The 22,041-nt window shown below is 37.6% G+C and overlaps 1 protein-coding gene across 5 annotated transcripts in view; it reads right to left on the bottom strand.

Annotated features, from left to right (window-relative positions):
- Positions 1-12,943, bottom strand: part of CLIP1 (CAP-Gly domain containing linker protein 1) — a 60,424-nt gene extending 47,481 nt beyond the window's left edge. For all 5 annotated transcript variants that reach the window (XM_050906434.1, XM_050906429.1, XM_050906431.1 and 2 more), the window contains exons 1-2: positions 12,754-12,943; positions 11,678-12,249 (exon numbers count right to left, since the gene is read on the bottom strand). In XM_050906434.1, coding sequence (XP_050762391.1) covers positions 11,678-12,249; positions 12,754-12,847 — 666 coding nt within the window. In that variant the 5' untranslated portion in view covers positions 12,848-12,943. The remainder of the gene's footprint in view (positions 1-11,677; positions 12,250-12,753) is intronic.
- Positions 12,944-22,041: the final 9,098 nt, after the last annotated feature.

A 22,041-nucleotide genomic window follows, 5' to 3' on the forward strand; every position in this document is an offset into this window, starting at 1 on the left:
AGTTGTAAGCAGCCAAAACAGTCACATGGAATCCAGATCTCTGTGGCACAGTGGTGAAGAGGGAATATGTAACATTTGTTAAAAGTATTTCCCAGGAAGAACTATCCCTTAAGTCGACACATGTTATTCACCCTCACACATAACCTACTTTTTCTAGAGGATAAATATCGTTAACCTAAGTACAAACATAAAAATAAAATTTAACTGAGCAGTGCGAGAGAAAAACATGCCCGTGTCTGCACTATCAGTCCATACTAGGTCTTCCAAGTTGTCCTTCTCCTTATTCCTTTTCTAGCAAGTTTGGGTGTTTTTTGTTGTTTTTTTTCTTTAAAGATAAATTTGGTCGACATCTTTAGGTGAAAAGACTGGTTAGTTCTGTCTGTAATGTTTCCCTACTCAATTTTGTACTGTTGTCTGCCTGAATAAACAGAGTTAAATCAAAAGAGGCTGTAAAAAACCCATTAAAGAAATTAGACAGGAAAGCTAGAACAATAGCCTAGATAAGGAGCATCCCTTCAAAGACAATAGTCAGGTTTGCGGTTGCACAGAGGGATTCCTCACCTCCTTTTACAGAAGTTTTTAGCCTGGCCAAGGAATTTTATTGCAGTTTTGTGGAGTGGGGGGGGGCGGGGGGGTTGTTTTGTGGTGTTTGTTTGGTTTTTTTAAATAAACAATATAAGTCAATTACCAACACACACACACACAAAACCTTTCCATAGGAAGGTAAGTGGGGTAAGCAAGATAAGAGCTATCTGAAGTTCGGTAGTGGAAAAGGATAACTACGTGCAAAGACTCCCAGAGACAGAAAAAACTGTTGCAATCTGTTCCCTCCAACTCAAACTGTAAACAAACCTCTAGATAAGCAATGCTAGCTTCAGGATAATACAGATTAAATTTGGGTGCAGAATATTCATTCCTTTTTGTTTCATACCTTGGCCCTGCTCATCTTCCACATTTAGGTCAAAAATGCATGGCATTTATTTTGAAGACATGGCATCCAAATCACAAACCGGGAGACACAATCCAGTAGAAAAGCTTTGGCAGCGACCAGTGCCCGTTGGACCTGTTACGGCAATCACAGTGGATGTGCATGGGACTGCAACCCAAGGCCCGGTGGGAGTGAGCAAATGGAGGAATTCATATCCCGAGAACATATGGGGATGCACAACATGAGATCCCCAGGAGAAACAGCAATGTGACTAGTCTTGTAACCATGGTACCAGGGTTATTTTAAAACAAGATGCAAGGAAGAATGCCAAAGAATTTTTGTTTTTTCCAAACCTAGTCGAGGTTCTTTAAATAACTGGCTACTACATTTCTACTTTCTGCAAATACTGAAATGTGTATCCTTACCAATAGTAGGAACCAGAGCACACTGCGGCAGTAAAGTGCTCATAGCATCGACAAAGGTCTATATATGCAGTTTTGTTCAGTTTCAAGCAAAAGCCTTCTAAGTCTTCAGCTTTAAAGACAGGGTCAGCATTGCTCTATAAAGCCTGAATCTATTGAAGACTTCCAACCATTCACAGACATCTGCCTCAAACAATATATTTATCTCCAGCTGCAATTAAGTACTCTGGGTGTGACAACACACCTACCTTGAAAGCCTTTAAGAAAATAATCAAGAAAATTATTCCCTTGGTAGTACAATGTCAGGTGCTACTGTACAACACAGAATGGTAAAGGCTTTTCTATGCATAAAGGTTGCTGTACGTATAGACTTACACTTAGTGCTCGAAAGGGGAAAAAAAAGATTAAGACATGATTACACTAAACTGTATATACCAATATGAAAAAAGAATTGTACTTACAGAATTATAGCATTGATTACAGAATTATAAAAAAATTATTAAAAATTTTAAGAACTAGAGCAAAACATGTTAAAAAACCCAACTCCAAACCAAAAAACTAGTTGCATTTGCCAGTAGATCTACTTCCCAGTAGTGCATGAAGGACTAAAAAAAAAAAAAAAGCCCAGTTTCTAAAAGAAACAGGGGAAAAAGTTTATTAAAAGGTTTCTAAAATTTATATGGAAAAATGGGGCATCACTACCACGAAGACAGTGTTCCATGACCTTCATTCATGCTAAAGCAGGTCACTAAATAATAGATCAGAGAAAAGAACTGCCAGATCTTTTTTAGTCAGTTACCACACTCAATATAGTCAAGCTGTAAAATATAAAGCAATAATATGCCAGAGAATCTAGGTTAGGCTACGGGTCATTGTGGGGTGAGGAAATTTGCTTGGAATTCACTAGTGTTATGTCAAATACATGGGAAAAGTGATTAAATTCCATTTATCAAATTATAACTAAGCTTACATTAATTTGCTGCAATGTAAAGTGAAGAAGTAAAATGGGTTTGTAAACCTGAAGCAGTTAAAAACTTCCTGATGAAAGCACATCAGGATGAGCACGTCAAACTTTCTGAGAACCTTTGTAGAGCTGCATTTCCAAAGATAAGTAGAAGTAGGAAACAAATAAACCAGTGTAATCCAGGAAAAAAAAGAGATGGCCTAAAAAATGAGACTGCTATTTAAACAGTATTCATTGAAAAATACAGATGTCTGAAGAGAGGATAGCCACTGTCTGAAACTTTGTCAGTATAAACAGCATCACCTACTCAGACCAGCTGAGCAGAGTTAAAAGGTGAGTAACAATTGCTCTGCCTCCCCTTCTGCCTGAGCACTTATTTAGAGTGACTCACGAAAAGCATCGCTTGGATATTTCTGTGTTTGTCACATAGACCACACATTTTCAGAACCATTCAAACCACAGCACCCATAATATGCAACACTTGAAAAAACAAAAAACATCCAGACAAACAAACACCGCCTTTGAAAAACCTGGGATCTACTAATCAGAATCTTCCTTCTCTTGTTTCTCAAAATTTAGAGGAACCTTTTCCAGCTGGCAAAAGCAACTGTATTTAATTGATTTGTTCACCCATTCAAGGCCAGAGGGAACCATCAGATCATCTCCTCTGGCTCTCCTGGAACAGGTCTTTACACTTCACCCGGTTACATTGGTAATTAACCTTGTAACTGTACTAAGATGTATGTGTTGATGTTTTTAGATCAGAGCTGATATCCATCAGAAAACATGCTTCCACTGACAGTCTATTTTCATAGTTAATCACTCCATTGTTAGAAACATATTTAAATTTGAAATAAAACAAATTTGACTGTGGCTTCTAGCCACTGACTCTCATTATGCTTTTATTTGGAAGATTATAGAGCTCTTCAGCAACTGGCATTCACCATGCAGGAAGACACACGTTTTAAGCAAGACACCTCAGTTTTTCCCTTCGTAAATTAAACAGATTGAGTTCTTCAAATCCTTTATTGCAAGATACTTTCTCTTGCTTGAGTCATTTTGCAGTTGCGTTCTGAATTCTTGCCAACGTTTCCAATGGGCTTTTCAAATAACTAAGGACGTAACTATATACAGTATTCGAGTACTGACCAAAAGCACGGTCAGCACTGCTTAGAGCGCCATGTATTTTCATTGGTCCTTCTGCTACATAAGCCCACGAACTCCTCTTCAGTGCCTTTAGCTCCCAGATCTTCTTCAGTCACTACTCTCTCCAGCAGACAGCGGCCCACGGCTGTTACGCAGCTTATGCTCTCATTCTTAGGCTTATAAGCTCTGCCATTGAATGCAAAAATGCAACAGCCAGCTTGGCCTGCTGAAGACGAAAGAACAAGTCCCTCTGGACTGCTCCATGCATATGGTTATTCACCACTCTGACTGTCCAGAGATTTCATCAGGAATGATTTACAATTACTTCCAGAGCATGGATCAAAGCACTGAATAGTATTAGCACTAGATTAGCTCAAAGAAAAACCATACTGGTGACCATATCCAATGGTGGTACCAAGCAAGCCACCCTTTTTTTTTTTGGGGGGGGGGGGGGGGGGGGGGGGGGGGGGGGGGGAGGGAGGGAAAGGGATGTTTGCCATCCGTTGCCCAGTTCTTAAATATATCAATACAGTCCAATGCTAATTTTGAAGTTAGACTATTAGACAGTATTCAAAATTAAAAAAAAAAAAAAAAATCCCACCACACAACAGAGTTTTCTTCATTAAATCTACAGTTTCAAAGAAGGAAGTAAAACATGTTTGACAAAACTGCCATGTTTTAGTTTGTCAGCATCCGGTTCCTCTGCCAGTTTTTGCCTGTCCTTTTTTTCTTGATATTAGACACTCTAGCTTCAGATTATCCTATTTCTTTTTAGAAATACCTGCATAACATCTGACACTTGATCAAGGCATGACTGGAAGAGTGCTAGAGTATCTACTAAACTTTAAACCGGCCTCCCTAATTCAGATTTTTCAAACCACCAATTCTATGAATAGCAGGATTAATGATGTCAGTTTTCCTGTGGCATTGGATATTATGGTCAAGTGACTTTACTATCTAAAAATGCAAGAGTGACTACAGCTATTTCTATTGATGGGAACAGTATATCACATGGATTCTCTGATGTGCAAAAATCTGTGAAGGCAAATTGCAGCTTTTCCAAAATCGGTGGTTAGATTCTCTACCTTCTACTGGGCTGTCTCCATGAAACTTGTAAGAACTTATCTTTGAAACCTCTACATTTCTACCCAATTTGGTTGCAGTTGACTAGCAAGTTCAAAAGCAAGGCCAAAGTGGGCAAAAGAGCTAATGTGCAGTAAGACACTCACACAGATACAGTGCTATCACACAACTCTTCACTTCCAGAAGAAAAGTTTAATAATTAAAAATTATGTGCTATTGAGGTTAAATTCATTCAATCAACTCATTCAGTCACAAAGGAAGCAATACAAAAAACTAACAGCAATTCCATACTACAAAAACCACATGTGAATTTGCCACCACAAAAAAAGCAAAGGCGAAGACTAAAGTCAGTAAATAAATAAAGAGTTCTTTCGCCCATCCTGTGTTGAAATGAGCAAGGACAACATGTTCCTGGATATCACTCCCCTTGGGAAGGCAGGGGGAGGGGAAAGGAGACAGGGAGTCCACATACACACACACAAAAAAAAAAAACACCAGTCTTGCATGAACAAACTATTAACAAAGCATGTGGAGAAGTCACCTACTGCTGCCATTGTATCCCAGTAACTCACATGCAATTTTAAGTTAAATAAGGAGTTGCCAAAACAAAATGACTCACAGTTAGACACAACTCACACCTTGCTGCAATAAGATAAATTTAACATCTTATTTCTCTGTGAGCAGATAGGTAACAGGATGTCCTGAAAAATGCTTAAAGGTAACGCTAAAAGAAAGCTGTGGTTTGCACAGAGAAAATCGCCCAGATAATGAATTACAAAGCCTCTGGATATCCTCTAGCCTTCAGCTATATTCTCATACATGTATTTCATGCTGTGGCAACCACTTCGCAAACTAATCTACATTATACTTCACAGTATCCAAAATACTATGTCTAAATATACATACCTAAACACAAGAATTACTTTCATCCTTGACTTAACATGACAAAGCCATCAAAATACCTTACAGTCAACTCAGCTTAAGGATAAAGCAAAAGCATGATTGAGCAGTTAAACATTGTGGTACATTTGCAGTCACAATAAACGAGACTCAGGAGAGGACAGACCTAGTAGAGCACACAACAATCGCATGTTCTCAACTTCCAAATTTTTCTTCCTTTTCTATCCTCATATGCATTGTCGTAAGATATTTTTGCTTTAACTGTAACAATGCCAATGAATATTTGTTTTTCTCACAGTTAGATACTGACTATTATCGATTTTTAAATAGACTAAACTCAGAAGTGCATTTTCTATTCAGAATGTTATAGAAACTAGAAAATGGAAAACTTAAAAATACCACATGGACAATGCAGGATTACTTCCAAAGGGAGAAACTTCTCTCTACATGTGAAGTTTCTTTTCCCCTTCGTTGCTTTTAAGAGCCCTGGAATTTAATCAGTTGACAGCGTTACGTCATGTTTACTTGAAGATAGGTTACATGGGTGGAAACAAATCTGACAATAATCTCCTATCAGTCTCTGCCTATTACATCACTAAAGAACTTAGTAAGAAATAACGAAGCAAGAAGTAACTTACAGTGAGCAGTGTAAAACAGTAAGAAGAAATCAGATGTTACTCACGCATAGAGAGCAACTTTGCAAAAAGGCCACATCAGGATATGCCTGTAAATCTAGTTTGCAACCTTTTGTGAACATATGGACAGAGGCCCAAGTTACAGCTTTACAGCTCAGCTCCAGAAGCACCAGATTTGGCAGACATGATGAAGCTGTAACTGGTTAAATGAATGAAAGCACTTTAATCCCTTGAGAAGGCTAAGGCCCCTTAGGTTGATAAGATTTTTATTTATTTATTTATTTATTTAAAATACAGCATCTGGTCCCTCCAGGAAAAAGCCTAAGATTCTCTCAAAGCTGCTTCAACTTTTGGTAGGTGCAATGGCTGTCACACAAAGCAGGTTCCCCTCTTTTATTTCAACAAGTTGGGTTTGTTTGGTTGGTTAGTTCAGGGGGTTTTGTTTGTTTGTTTTTTTAAAATCAACTTTGCATTGGGCTCTTAAGTGTTTGCAATACCAGGGCAAACAGGTTCTCTGGCTGCACCTCAAACAGGAAAGAGAAACTGGCTTAGCCTGAAAGTAATTCGTTGTCTGAATTAGTTTTCAGTTATTCTTTCCCCATCTGGTTTAGTACCTAGCGACAACACTTCCACTGGCACGAGAAGGGATCACTTTTTGCATAGGAATTCTTATTCATACGAGGTTCAAAATGCTGAACTGCAGCCTAATTTTCAGCAGGCAAATCAACTACAGTTGTGTTAAAGACCTTGCACCCTGTCATTAACCCAGTAAAGGCGGGACAAGTGCAATGAAGGAAATGCAGATTTCCACATCAACACTTTCTACTTTACAGCAATCTCCAAATATGAGATCAGGCTGCCCAGAGTTAATGTCCTCTCTCTAACAACTAAATCATATCCAGATTCCAGAACATACTTCAGATGTTAAGAATGGAAATTATGGTTAATACAGAGCTATTTGAATTACTCTTTGCACTAACAACTTTTTCTTTGGTTTACCTATATTATTTTTTTTCCAGTAAAAGTTATACATCAACGCAACAAATGAAAAACAGAAGAATAAGGAGTTAGATATCAGAAACCACAATTCTTCTAAATATGTACTTTATCTCCCTATATTTTCAACATTTCTACATATTAACATGCAGTATTTCCAAATACTTGTTAGTGAAAGGAAAGTTACTGCTCAGCTTCAAGTCAACTAGGCAATTAACTACATGCTTGCTGAATATGGCTCAAATATACCAGGATTTGAGGGAGACAGACTTCTTATCAGAGATTTCCAAGACAGCAGAGGGCTTGCGTGCTGTTTTAACCTAATCGTCTTTGAGAAGGCGTAAACTACAGAAATCTAAAGGACCTCTCCTTTTGCACTGGAACATCCATTTTGGCGTATAATACTTCAGCTCATGTATTCACTTTACTTAGTTTGATTTGCTTTGACTCCTCCAGAATCTCAAGAAAGAGAACTTCTAAGAAAACAGGACAATGTGAATTTCTCCATGATTACTGTATTTCCCTTACAGACACTGATGTCTACCACGAGCTATTTTTCTGATGTTTACAACTCAATTTAACAGCCGGGAACATGTCTTCTTCAAATTGAGGGAGAAAAAAAAAAAAGAAAAAGTTGTAGCTGACTGCTGCAGCAAATCTACTACAAGTATTTTTCTGCAGGCATCCACAGGAACACAACTCAGCTGACATATCACATACCTTGAAGCACTGTCTGTCTGTTTTGATGTTAATGAAACTTTTTTTATATACAAGGTCTTTTGGAAACAGATGTTTTCCGCCCCCTGAAAAAGCAAGCCTGCTTGCTTTTGCATCTTTTCATCTCCACATCTATTGCATTGCTCAGCACAACCTCACATGAGATACCCTAAGCAAGCCTGCATTTGAGAATATATAGGCAATCACCTCACAACTCTACTTTTATTTTTGCAGTGGAATTTCTTTTCTCTGACAAGCATCTGAATGAGTGTCCCAAATGCTTAGTTTGTATGTAACCACTATTCTTCCTAATGTTATCTGAATTAAGGAAAGATCCTGTAGGGCACCTGTCTTCATATCCAAATAAATCAGGGATACATACACTGGAAGCTTCCTTTATTACTAAATCTATGTATTTTTTAAAGACATCAGTTCTCCCATAGAAGCTGGGGGGGACTCTACATATGGGACCATGTAGCATTAAGTAATTCTAACTTTAAGTGCACAAAAGACTGGTGAAACAACTAGAGATCAAAGGAGTAAGAAAATAAGCTTAAGATATTTTTTCTATCCACACACAATACAGACCATGCACTACAGCTTTAATCGTCTCTTCAAGATTTCTTTGCAGATATAGCCTTTAATCAAACTACCTCATCCCAGCACCACTGGCTATGAACATCTGATGCAGTAGTTTGCTGTGACAGAATGCAGAAGCAACTGCGAAGAGCTGACAGCTTCTTTTCATGTAGAGGAATGGTACTAACATCTCAGTAGGAACTGAAAAATGTTCCAACAAAGCTTAGCTGTTGGGAAACGTCAGTTTGTCAAGCCTGAAATGCTTTGAACCCACCATTTCAGGTTCAACAAACCTGTGTCAAATTTACATTTGCATAATGCAAAAAAGAAGCTGAGTTGAGATGTGAATTGGTAAACGCATTTCTCTGGCATTTAAACAGTTGTCAGAATGGCCTCTTGTTTTTTGATAACCCAGATTGGGCAGAAAAAAAAAGCTGTATGATTTTGCCTTTTTTGTTGAAGGTATCACCCAAAAACAGCCAGTTGCCAAAAAAAAAAAAAAAAATTTGAACAGATCACATCAAAGTAACTCCTATTAAGTACATTTTAAAATCAAAGTTAGAGAAAAAACTAACAACAGACTGAAATACTCCAGTGTAACACTCCACACCCTAAGATCACACACTAAGATCAACAAAGTTGAGCCACATCTGAAGTCCATTCTAGAATGTAATCTTAGCTGACGAGCTATGTCTTACCCATCTATGAATTTGCCCTTAAGGACATACTTTTCCAGTTAAGTATTTTAATAAGACTCCCAAATGAGCTTTTGTCTATCATGAATTTATTGTTCTGTTGAACTGCAATTCTACGCTGCTGGAGGCTCACCATTTTCAAGATGCAATTCTCAGCAGTTTTTTTCCCCATATATCCATAATCATCATGGCATTGCTATTACTAAGAGCCTTCACAAAGTATTCAACAGCAGTCAGTCCAAGCTGCAAGAACTGATGAATGTGGGCAGCATTTAGTCGCTAGAGTTCTGCAATGGTACGGTCAGACTGGAGCGTATCTCAGGCCTATGATGCTACCTTGTCACTTAGAGGGGAAATTCTGTGCTGAGGTGGGACTTAAAAATTCCATCAAGCCTCTCATCCTCTTGTGTAACATATTACTGAGAAGTTACCGCTAGTCAGTATAAATAAAAAACAAGTGACATGGAGCAGTCCAGTTGCATTTGTACCTTTGATGGAGATGGAATGGCTAGGCAAGCTACCGTAAGTGACAGGCAGGTCTTTCACAACAACCGGTGCTAGCTGTAGGCTCTGAGGACAGTTTCCAGCAATCACTCAGTAACAGCTCAATTCTACAGTCCATAGTGCTGGACAGGAGTTCAGTGGCAGAGAAAAAAAATAATTAACAGATGAATGGATTATTCAGCCAAGTTTACTATTATTTGCACTAACCTGGAGATTTAAGATATTTACATCTGAATTATTTTTAGACATGATATCAGCAGAGTCTGAGATTACTACAAAAAATTAGCATGGGATCCAAAAGGTTAAAAGCCAGATGACAAGAATCTTATGCATTTAACATTCATATTCCTGCACATATACTGTCTTAGACTGGCATATAAATTACAGATAGGCATCACTGACATGCTGCGCTAGGAATTGCACCAAAACCTCAAATTACAATTTGATGATTCAACAGGAAGACTTAAGGCAAACAGAGGAAGTAGGGAGGATGAAATACTAAGTTTAATCTGTTCTACTTAACAAACAGAATTTGGGACCTTATTGCTATCGAACTGTGGCAGTTAGGATATGCCGCTTCTGTAATTTGCACTAACAAGATACAGGAAAGTTAGAGCAATGCCTTCATAGGCATCAGAGAATTTTCCCACACAAAGAGGACATCCCAGAAGATCTCACAAAGATCCTTGAGAAAAAGGCAAAGAAGTGGTTAAAAAAAATGATGCTGATTGGAAGACAACAGGGCTCTAGTCTCTGACAGAAATAGCTAGGGATAAATGGTAAATCTTTGTTTCCATTGCCACTCCAAGAAAACACATCTCAGCCCAACTCCAGCTGTCAGCCAAACCCTGCCCTCACTTCACCTCAGTCTCCTTCACACTTCTTCAACTTGGCCCCTAAGCTCTCTTTACACAGCAAGAGGAGTCAAACTCTTCCTTAAAAAAAATAAAATAAAATAAAAATAAAATATCATTCCACCTTCACTACAGAATCATTATCTGGTGGGGCAGTACAGGACAAACAATAAAATCCATGAGATTTTTTCTACACGTGTTCTTACGGTAACCCTAGAAATGCTTTCTATGCCAGGGCATTCGTTCCTGTCCTTGTTTTTAACCTAATGGAAATTAAAAAAATTATATTGTAAATAAAAAGAGATTGCATCAAAATAACAGTAAGACAGTTCTTCAGCTTAATGACACGCGCAAATAATTCAAACCTAAAATCAGATCTCTGTTACAATGATCGTAGATCTGGTGGATATACAAATATCATTCTGGTTATATTTGAAGGCTACATACATAGCCTTTAAATAAAGAATACAACATAAACAATGTATCACCAGCTCTCTACTGCCTTTTCAAGCCAAGGCTAGTGTTTCAAGGCAAAGTTTCCCACTTTTTTTAGTAGGTGTATGTCAAATCAGTTATCAAAAATGACCCATGCTGTATTACATTGATCCAAATATAAAAGGTATACAATGTAATTATTTTAAAAAAGTTTTTTTTAAACTAACATAACTTAACTCCCTTTTAAAAGAGTGAAATGATACATCAGCAGAAACATTTATGGTTCTGAATTTAGGAAGGGCAGCCAAGTAACATGGCACGTCACCAACAGAACACATAATTCCTGGGTGATCAGTGGCATTATGTGACTACTTCTGTTGCTGCCTATCACTACTCAGGGGAGCAATCAATTATTGAACTGTTAGCTTTCTAAAGATACAGCCCTGAGTAGGGCAAAAGAGCTGCATGGAAATCTCACAAGCTTGGTTTTTATTTAGCATCACTGTAGTTCTTGAAGTGATGGAAAGGTAAGCTACAAGTATGTTGTTAAAGACCGAATGTCTTTTTTAAACACTGGCAAAACATAACAGATTAAAAACTGCCAAATTAACCATTTTATCTCGGTAAGGCAAAGATCTTCCTACAGTATGCAAAACTGCATGTGAAGAGCTTGTCTACAGAAGATGCTCAATGAAAAGAAATCTGGAGCATAAATTTACATTACCTTGACCAAGGAAATAGTAGAAAAGTTTTGAGTACTAGCAGAAGTTACAGTTCATCAATCAAAAAGCAGAAACAGAGGCTGCAGAGGAATCTTACCAGAACTCGATCTCCAATTTTGAGCTCCCTTTCGCCTTTCTTTAGTGATCCGGCTTCAGAGAGATTTGATATAGATTCACTTGCCGTTTTTGAAAGATTGCTAATCTGAGAAGGAGTTGAATGTTCCTTAGCAGCAAGTGGTGAAGTTTTTTGTGGAATTCCTGAAGGGGGAAGCGCAGCAGCGGATGAAGACACCATACTAGCAGCTGATGTGGAAGTTGGTGATGTAGCTCTAGAAGCATGAGCTGTCTGTGTACCATTGGCTTCATCTTCTGTCAGCACTTTTCTTGTCAATTTTGATGGTCTTGTAAATATTCCCCTCAAGGGTTCACACTGGAAATAGCGAACTCCAGCCACAGAGCCATCATTCTTACCAATTGGTTCATCTAGAACAATCCCTGCCCACTGTCCTGGAGCAAACTGTGTTTCACCAAGGAACTGAATAAAGCCAGGTTTATTTCCATTGACCCAAACACGCTCCCCAACTCTGAAATCATCCACAAACTCTTCATGTGCATCTGCAGTGGTTGTGCTTGAGGCCTTTTCACTGGAAGCTGCTTTTTCTGCTGGAGCTGGAATCAAGCACAATGAAAAAGGAAATACACTAAAATTCCAGAGAGCATCATTACTTAGTTTCAATGTAACAAGCATTTGGAAAAGCATGATTTCTAAAAGGAAGAGCACAATTCCAAATTTTCTTACTTGTGAAAACACTGTAATCTCTCGAATACAATAATTCAAAATCTAAGGACAGAGACACTGAATGAATTCAATGGGTTTTGGTAATGAATTCAAATAGGTTTTGGTAAAAACCTTGTAAAGATTACAAGTCTTACCTCAAAAACTACCCAATCATTTTTATCATGACAAGGTTTCTTCAAGGAAAACTGCTTGATCTCATCTGATTAGTAACTTCAGATTTTTTGCATGTTGTACACATAATTTTTGTTAGATCAGAAATACAAGCAAAAATACCTTGGTGTAAACAGTAAAAATAGTGTATACTCATAGCTTTCAAGGTACTTTTTGTTAGAAGATGAATACGGGAAAAGTTAAGATATTTAAATATTCCTTACCAGCTGTAACAGGTGCAGGTGTTTTCAGCAATGTACTCCCATGCTTGATGGTCTTTGAAGGAGCCTTAAGTCCACTTGGTTTTAACATACTCATCTTTTTCCAATACCAGTGTTAATCCTCTTTGTCTGTAGCAACTATCTTTTTCCAAACATGGATAAAATCTATTATTCGAGTTTTTCCAACTCTGGAATAAACCTGTGTATAAAAATAATAGACATGAAACAAAAATCAGTATTTTAACTCCTGCAGAAGAAATTTCTATATATACACATAGTCTGTGTATGAAATGCATGATAAAAGATGCTTTACAATAACAACCAGAAGCATTTCCCAGGATAGCACTTCCAACTCCTCATCTTTTCAAGGCCATTTGCTATTAAAAGTCACCAAGTCTGAATCTAAAACATCAAAATAACTCACTTCACTGAATGCTGCTGTATTCCTCTTGAGCTTTAAACTAAAAGGCTATTTTAAGAAAGAAAAACAAAGCTCTTAACAGCATTACTAACATTACACATAGATATAACCACTCTGCGCACCCTACTGTTTTCAGTCATATTTTTCAAGTGTTGCAATATCCCAGCAAAAACAACTTGAGACTAGAGAACTAACTGCAAGAGAAATCAAGAGAACCAGGAATTTCAGGATAAAAAGAATAGTTTTTAAGAGAGATTGGAAGTGAAAAACTAATATTGATCAACATAGTTAGACGATGACAACTAAAAAGGAAACATCCACCTCAGCTGTATGTGATCTTTTAGATCACAAGATACACTGGCTTGCAGTCCCCAACACAGTGCCCCAGCTACGCTCCTCTGGAAAGAGGAGGAGGGACTCTTCCCTACGTTGCTAGGATAGAGCCCTGCTCTCACTGGGAAGCCAGCTATAAGCTTTTCAGGGAACTATGTCATGAGGGTTTTGCCACAGAAGGCATCTTCCTTCTGATTACAAAAGCTTTAGAAAGGCTTTTTCATCTATAATGAAAAATCTATTTTTTTTTTCTCGAATATGAATTCAAAGCCAAACTGTAAGGTGACTGGTCTCCCCTCATCTTCAAAAACAAACTGTTCTGCATGAACACAGCTTGGCTATTTGCTAAGCTTTATATAAAAGGCACTGACAGAACAGCTATGCCCCTTAAAAAAAAAAAAACCAACAAAACAAAACAGCACACATCTAAACAAACACCTGAAGAAAAAAAAAAGGAAACATAGTCATGTAGCAATAGACTGTTTGCTCAACTGTTTGCTCAGAACATGACAAACAAGAACTGTAAAGCACATCTCAGTCCTGCCGTTTACTCAGCATTTTGGCACCATTCAGTACACATGCACAGGCAGAAAGCTGGCCAACTGCAAACTTCCCAAAACCATTAGCAGCAGTGCCCAGGTGCCCATACTGGGCGTACAGTATGGTTAAAGGCAAAACAAACACTACTGACTGAGAGACTGCTATGCTACAGGAAGGAAGACTAAAGAGACAAGCCAACCGTGTCTTTTACCTACCAGTATAAGTTTCACCCCTCATGTATTATTAATAGCCAGCACATTAGTGTTCTTAAAAATCAATTCACTGTGAAAAAAAAAGAAAGTATCAGGCACACTGCTTTGTGAACCTAAATACCAAAGTGAAACATTTCTTCTATTTCAAGATAGGCCATGATGAATTCAAGGCATTTTCTATGAAGTCTGCAAAAATGTTATACTTTAAAAAGCATTAATTACCACCTTGGATGTACAGTGTTTGTCTACAATTTAAGTTATGCTCCATGAAAACTCTGAAGTAGTGCTGTGAAGATTTCTGAACATTTTCTCTAGCATGGCCAGAAGTATGTCACTCACCCATCTGCAGAGTTATGACTACTGAAGAGAAAAATTTCTCCATTGTTTTTGCAAGATGTATGCCAGTTTACTATTAAGTGGGAGCTTTTATGTTCATGAACATGAAAGCAGAGTTAGCTCTCTAAAATCAAAGCAGAAGGATAGGCATGAAATATGACTAAGCCGTGAAAGAACTAGGAGGCACACAGTTATACAGAAGAACAACTAGAGGATCACATAAGATGTCACTTTGGACACAGCAGGAACACCGTGGGTTTTTTTTTCTCCCTCTTACTACATACCTGCCCTCCCTGCTAAATCTGAATGCATCATATTTCCTCATATTTTGTTTTAGAAATCTTCTAAAACTGCACTTTGCTCTTACACACCAAGGACTTGAAGCACCTTCCTTTTCCCTCTTATACACATGCTACCTACCTATTCTTCCTCTCGCTGCGGGCCCTGTTCCCTCCGCTCCAATGCCAGATCTCCATGCTTGCCTCCATTACTTTCCTCAACCCATCAAAATCCATGGAATGGAAAAACCGTACATGGTAAAGAAGGATTTGGTACAAATACAGAAATGCGAGAAGTACCAAGGTCAGTTCTTTTCAGTTCACAGTCTTCTCTGTCAGTGCCAAACACCAAATTTATGGAAGTTCAACCACCTCATTTGGGGCAAAGCAAGTCCCCCTTAAGAAAGATTGCCTCCTAAAAACAGGAAGCTAGAAGCTGTCTTACAGTATTCTGCCATTCTTTTCCAAATACTACCTCTTTTTTTGCCCCCAAAGAGCATTCCAGCACCACACAGGTAATAACCATCTATATTGTGCAAGGATAGGTATATTAAAAGAAAACAAACACTAAATTACCCCCCAAAATTACATTCTACCAGTTTCAAATAATTATTTATTAATAGATGTTTAACAAAGCTCTGCTCAACAGGAAGTTAGAATGTTCTAATATTGCATTTCTTGGCTCAGGGTACTCATTCATATTTTAATCTTGCTCTCCACAGTCATGGGTTATATATTTGCTGTGTCATTTGCTTTTCTCAACATACAGGCCTTCAACTAGGCCAGAAGTAACACAATCCCTTGTGCCCTGGTTTCAGAGTTACTGAAATTGCAGCTTAATTCAAAAAACTGCTAAAATATAGGCAACACATTTTGGTATATTACTGCCTTATTGCAACAGTGAAAATGCAACTCTCCGAATTAGAAAGAGACAGGACCTTCATAGTAGCATTTCTTAATAGAATTCATAAAACACTGAAAGCACATAAACTTGCATCAAGTGATTTTAAGCATTACGCACTCCAGCATTTCCTAACAGGCTCCAGATGTCAATTACCTCATTTTAGTTCTCATAAGAGACAGCAGCTAGCTACTTGTCTCCATTTGTTTTCTTTCCTTCCTTGAATCTGTCTCAGCTCTCCTGAAAAAGAATCTTTATAACCAATAGGCAGTAACATTACCTGTAAGTTTCTCAAAAGATCATATCAGGAATCTAAGGAAATGCCCAGAAAGAATCTGGTAATATATACTACTGAAGTGTTCAGAAAGCCACAAGTTCTACCAATACCGTAACCGAGCATAAAATAAAGAGACTTTAAACACAAGCTTTACACTTGTGCCATTACTGGGAAATATATGATTTCATACAATACAAAAATGCGTTACATTCTCGAATGAACTGCAATTGTTTTGTGTGCGTGTTGACTACTAAAAATTTTCAAATGCAGACGTGAATCCTTGCATTGGCTCTTTTACCTGATTAATAATATCCTTATTCTTATTTACCTCTTACAGACCTCCAAGTAGTGCATGGATTGAAGCAATCCATAAGCAACAAGTTGAGAACCATTGGTGTAAGACAATAAATCCTACTAATCTGATAAGAGATCTGAATTGTGTTGGCAAGTTGAGATTAAAAACAAATAAAATTTAACAACATAACTCTGAATTAAAAAAGCAGACTATTTTCCAACTGTCAATAAAGGAATTCCTATAATAAAAACTGTATTTTCAACAACTAGTACTCCAGAAAGAACTAAACCACAATTAAATAAGAAAACAGGGAAAAAAGTTAAAGCCTCAGCTCACTCCACTTAAGAACCCTATAGTCACGACAAGAATGTAACAGTACCAACAGTTCTTTAAGCTTAGTTGACATCTGACAAGCATGCTGCCACCACCACACTCTCCTTCCTCAGGACAGGTAGTGCCCTAATTAAAAGTAAAACGTTTCATCTGATCAAACATTCGAAACAATGACTTGACAATTTAAGGAAGAAACATTTGCTAACATCACTACTCGCGACTACCATGGAACAGATGCAGTGTTTCCATGGAGAAAAGCAAGTTGTCTGTCCATTTGGTATGGAAACAAAGAGGACATTCTAGAATAGAGCAGCATAATGTTTGAATTGACTCAAAACAGACTGCATAATCTCCGTCTTCTGCACACAGACACACACAGTCTGACTCTGTGCAGTGTACTTTGAGGCTGGAACACTGCTCTCATGGTTTATTTGTATAAGAAAGTGAAACAATTATTTTAATCGATGACCATCCGCTATTGGTCATGCACGAGTTCTTCAAAACATTGCAAATTAAAAAGATTAACATTAAACTTAGTTAACACCATTAAGAGACTGAATACTGTCGGAAAATGCCTTTCAATGCCAACACATTTCTAAGCTCAAAAAAGAGACCACTTCAATTTGTTAATTCTGCTAAGCATACCGGTGCTCTGCAAAATAGATATAAACATTAAGAGTCACAGATACAGAGTAAATAATCCAAAAGGGTTGTGTAGAATAGATAACTCTGCTGAAAATCTCACAGGGATCTATAACCGGAGAAGATGATATGCAATCCCTGTGGCAGTCAACTAGTAGGTATCTAGAAAACCAATCTGACCATACCATGAAGAAAATGTAACATGTACAAAATAAATCAGAAAATCCCTTCTGTAGAAAAGTGATACTGAAAACATATTTCAAAGACTACCACAATGCAGTAACTTCACTTTCCTGAGAGAAAAACAAACTCACCACGTGAAGCACTATGTTAGAAATAGTAGCCTGAACAGCGTTTCTCAAATACCGGTTTCATACTCTTGATGTTGATACCACTACTGCCAAGCTTTCAGAAGCTCATGAATCATTCCTCAAAATATCCTGACAATGGTTTAGAGAAAGTAACTTGGAATTTTGAACCTGGAAAATTTTCTCCTCTGGTCCATAAGCTCCAAGAGCTCAGACCCTTCACATATACAAACGCTTACAACTCCTACAATTATTGCAATCTTAAAACTTTAAGGTGTATAAGCATCTTCTGTATGATTCAGATCTAATTCTTATTACAGCTCTAAAAGTTGTATTTGCGGTCTCCTGGGCTAGTATTACATTTCTGTAAAAAGTGAGTATACATATTTCCAAAAGCACTTAAAATAATGCTTTTAGTTGAATTTATAGGCTTTTGAAATTCATACACAATTTAAAAATACAACCACATTTCGGCTTTGAACAAAATAAATGCCTTCGCATTGCACTGCTATTTGCTTCTTGCTACCTCTTTAAGAATACTTCTCTCTGTGGAAGAATGTGCCAGATCACAGAGACCAAATTCTGGAAGGTTCAGATAGGAAGGAGATTAATTCATCCACAGCAGGTCCACAAACTGACCAGACTGGGACATACCCACCAACATCCTTACTGAAACAATTCTGGATGAGGTGGACATAGCAGAGGGATAAATTGCAAGAAGCAAATACCCTCACGCACCCTCCCTAAATAGCATTTTCGTATTGCCACCATCTTGTTTTGTTTCCAAGGAGGAATACAAGTATAGTCCTCCACTACTACACACCATGCAGCCAGACTTCTCATGTTTTGGAAAATTGCAGTGTCAGCACATCCAGAATGTGAGAGATGAGCCGCACCCTGGAACAATAGTCTTCCTGATCATGATGCCTCCTCTGCCGCATTCTGGGTCTACTGGAGGTATTTCATATTGGGCAACCAAAAAGACTGAATCACCATTTTGCAAGCGTTGGATTACATTTACAATGAAATAATTCCACAGCACGTAATATCCATTGTAAATGTCACACTAAGCTTCAAAGTTACTTCTGTAACAATTACAAGTAGTTAAACCAAAAAGATGGATTTGGAAGCCTTCACACATTAACTTTTCACAACTTCTCTTGTAATGCGCAGCACACTTCATATTCTTAGCCCTTTACTACTTAAATACAACCATTTTGGAGCTATGAATTCACATCAAGGTCTCTTTGCATTTAGCCACTGAAGCCAATTACTGAAATGGCAAGTGAACTTCTCTCTGAACCTAATGCACACAACTTAGTGCAAATTCAGCATGTTTTGTCAGCTCCAAAGCATTTATTGAATCAGTAGCAAGTTCAGACTGAAACAAGCCAGAAAGCACTGCAGGCATTTGATAACAAAGCAAGTCACAAACAGCAAATTATTATGGTACTGATGTAACAGCCTCTGTAGTAGTCACTGTCAAACCAAATTGATTATCTGAATGTTGCTCGAGAATTTAACTGTACTGTTCAGTGATTAGAGACTGTGGGATTACAGAGGCATCCTCAGGTATCATTTAAGTTGAAATGAATAGAACTTAAGAAAGAATTTATATATAAAACAGAAAATACATAGAATTAAGAATTTAAGATTTCAATAGAATAAGGGTTGGCATTTTGGAGTCTACATTTGATTCCTCCTTCAACACATAGCAATTAGAAGAAAGGGAGCATTTAAAAACATGACTTCAGTTTTGTCTCCCAGAAACCATGGATTTTGATGCCAACTAATCAAGTAATATAATGATCTGAATATATTCTTCAGGTACATCACTACCATAAGAAAAGACACTAAAATAATATGCATCATTTAATTCAATGTTTATCATGCTAAGCGCCATCAGATCATATTTATTTGGCTTACTAGATGCTCTGCTTACTGCCAGCATCAAAATATATAGGCTGGTATGTGCCTATCAAACCAGTGTTTTGTACCTCACTTTTAAATGTAGAAAAAATTCTGCATTTAAAACTCAGCTGATCAGGTGGAAAAAAAAAACCAACAACGAATCCAGACCTTTCTCTCTGTTGTTTGCAGATACTGGTATAGGAAATAAAAATTTAATAAGAAAACAAGCAAGAACATCTCCTAGTTTATATCCGATCATTCTTCTTATGACATTCTACGTCAGCTCATTCCAGCCCAATCCAATAAAACCACCCTATGAATTCTAGAGAGGTATACCCTTCACAAAGGCAAACACTCATCCTACGTGAACCACAAAGCCTCAGTTTCTCATACCGTGTTCTTAACATAAATATGAATTTTATAAAGGACAGATTCTTGAAGAAGTGCATCTGTTTATTTTAACTAGGCATAACTATTAAACTAATGGAATGAAAGCAATCCTTTGCTCTTCTGAAGTGCCTTCAAAATTGCTACCAGGATTACTCCAGGAAATTACTGTTACATGCAAGTTTTAGTACGACTTCAGTCCAACTCAAAATACAGTTTACTTTTGCTATCATAAAAATACAAAACCAAAAGCTTGTAGTAAGTTGGGAAGTATGCCCACTGGTATGACACAGCTCTTTTGACAGTGTCACTGATTTGATGAACATAACTTGAAACAAAGAGTGGCTGACAAATTACACAAACTGAATCACATCTATACAATCCCTAGCAGAGGTGCTGAAAAATCTTTCAAGTCTATTTCAGAGGGCACTTGTTTAGATAAACATTACTTAGTCTGAACTAGTATGTTCGGTGAAACAAAGACACCCAGAGGATATTCAAAACAGTCCCAACACTGTAACGCAAACACTGTGCCTTGTCATCACTCATCCCACTATCAAGCAACCATAACACCACAGTATAAGGACATCCCCATAAACAGCTACTGGTTTTCTGGAACTTCAAAGAGTGAATCTCTGTTTTCTTAAGAACTCAGAAGACATTCCTACTTTCTTGTACACTTAGAGGGACTGGGGAAGAACAAAATTTGTTGTCTGGGAATCAATCCAAATGCCCCACAATGCTGTCCCTCTTTAAGGACACGGCTAATCTAGAGCTCAACCAGCAACCTTAGATTTGTTTCTTAACTGAGATAGATAGTAGATGCTGTATTTCTGTATCATGGAGATGACTTGAACTGTTTTCCACGTGAGTTCATAGATCCATAGCATATTCAGGACCAAAGACTTTTAGATTATCTTTCAACATCAGGGCTCTTACGGCAGCCAGGCCTGCATACAAATCTGTATTTCTCCTTTGATTTTGAACATGCTGGGTAATTTCAACTAAATAAAATAAAAGGCAGGAGATTTCTAAAAACATATATTATATTCTTACAAGTTTCACAGAAGTAGGCCAATTGGTAGGAGGGAGACTTGTGTTCAAATAGACTTGACTTTCTCCCAATGACTTTGGATCAGACCAACTAATTTCTGAAGCAAAACGGAAAAAACAAAGTATTGCCATCAATACACTTGGTAGCAGCAGGTTATCAGTATGTTTGGAGATAATACAAAATTTGAATATAATATAGTTAGGAAGGCAACCACTATGAGATGCAAATCCATCTAAAATTACAGGGGTTTAGTGACACTGCTAAGTTGGTAAATAAGACACATGGCTGGTTTTCTACCTTGGAAAGTGCAAGACATTCACTGCAAACTGGATAAACAGGATTCTCTCTGCATATGCTTGGGAAAGGGAAAAGGCAGGGTAAATTCCTATAACTAAGAAACTGTACTAAGAACAAGACGAATCAGATCGAAGATAGTAAGAGGCTTAGGACCTCAAACCATCAGTCAGATGTTACAGCAATGCTATGAGGAAGGTAATTCATTAAAGCTTCTGCTCTGCTTATGGATCTTGATTCTGCATCAAGGACGTTTTAAGTCACCTCATCTTATCATTCTGTAACTTACTATGCTCATTCAGATTCCTAAATGCCTTGAGATCCTCAGTAAAAAAATACACCATTGGAACACAAAGACTTAGATTGCTGCATGCAAAGCACAAATAAGAGAGGATGTCTGTAACACTAAAAAACTATTTTGGGCTGGCAATTTGTGAGTAATTTTTTCTCAATCTATGTTGCTATTTCTAAACACAGTCTGTTCAATTTTTTAAAAAGATTCCCATCTTTAATTAATAAGGAAGAGCTGATAACTGTTAAAAAGCTTTAAAAAAAATAATAACAGAAAAAATGATGCAAACTCTAACACTTCAAGTTGCCACTGTACACATGCATTATAAAAATGTTGGTGCTATAGTCTATTAAAAGATCAGAAAGCACATGATCCTCCTAAGCACACATCATTCTCTACAGAATGAGTCAAGGATTGAGAAGTAGAGAAAGTTTTCACCCAAGAAAGTAAACAATTGCCACCTCTTCTGGTAAGCCC

The sequence above is a fragment of the Gymnogyps californianus genome, chromosome 16 (assembly GCF_018139145.2).
Source record: "Gymnogyps californianus isolate 813 chromosome 16, ASM1813914v2, whole genome shotgun sequence".
In the NCBI taxonomy this organism is placed as follows: Eukaryota; Metazoa; Chordata; class Aves; order Accipitriformes; family Cathartidae; genus Gymnogyps; species Gymnogyps californianus.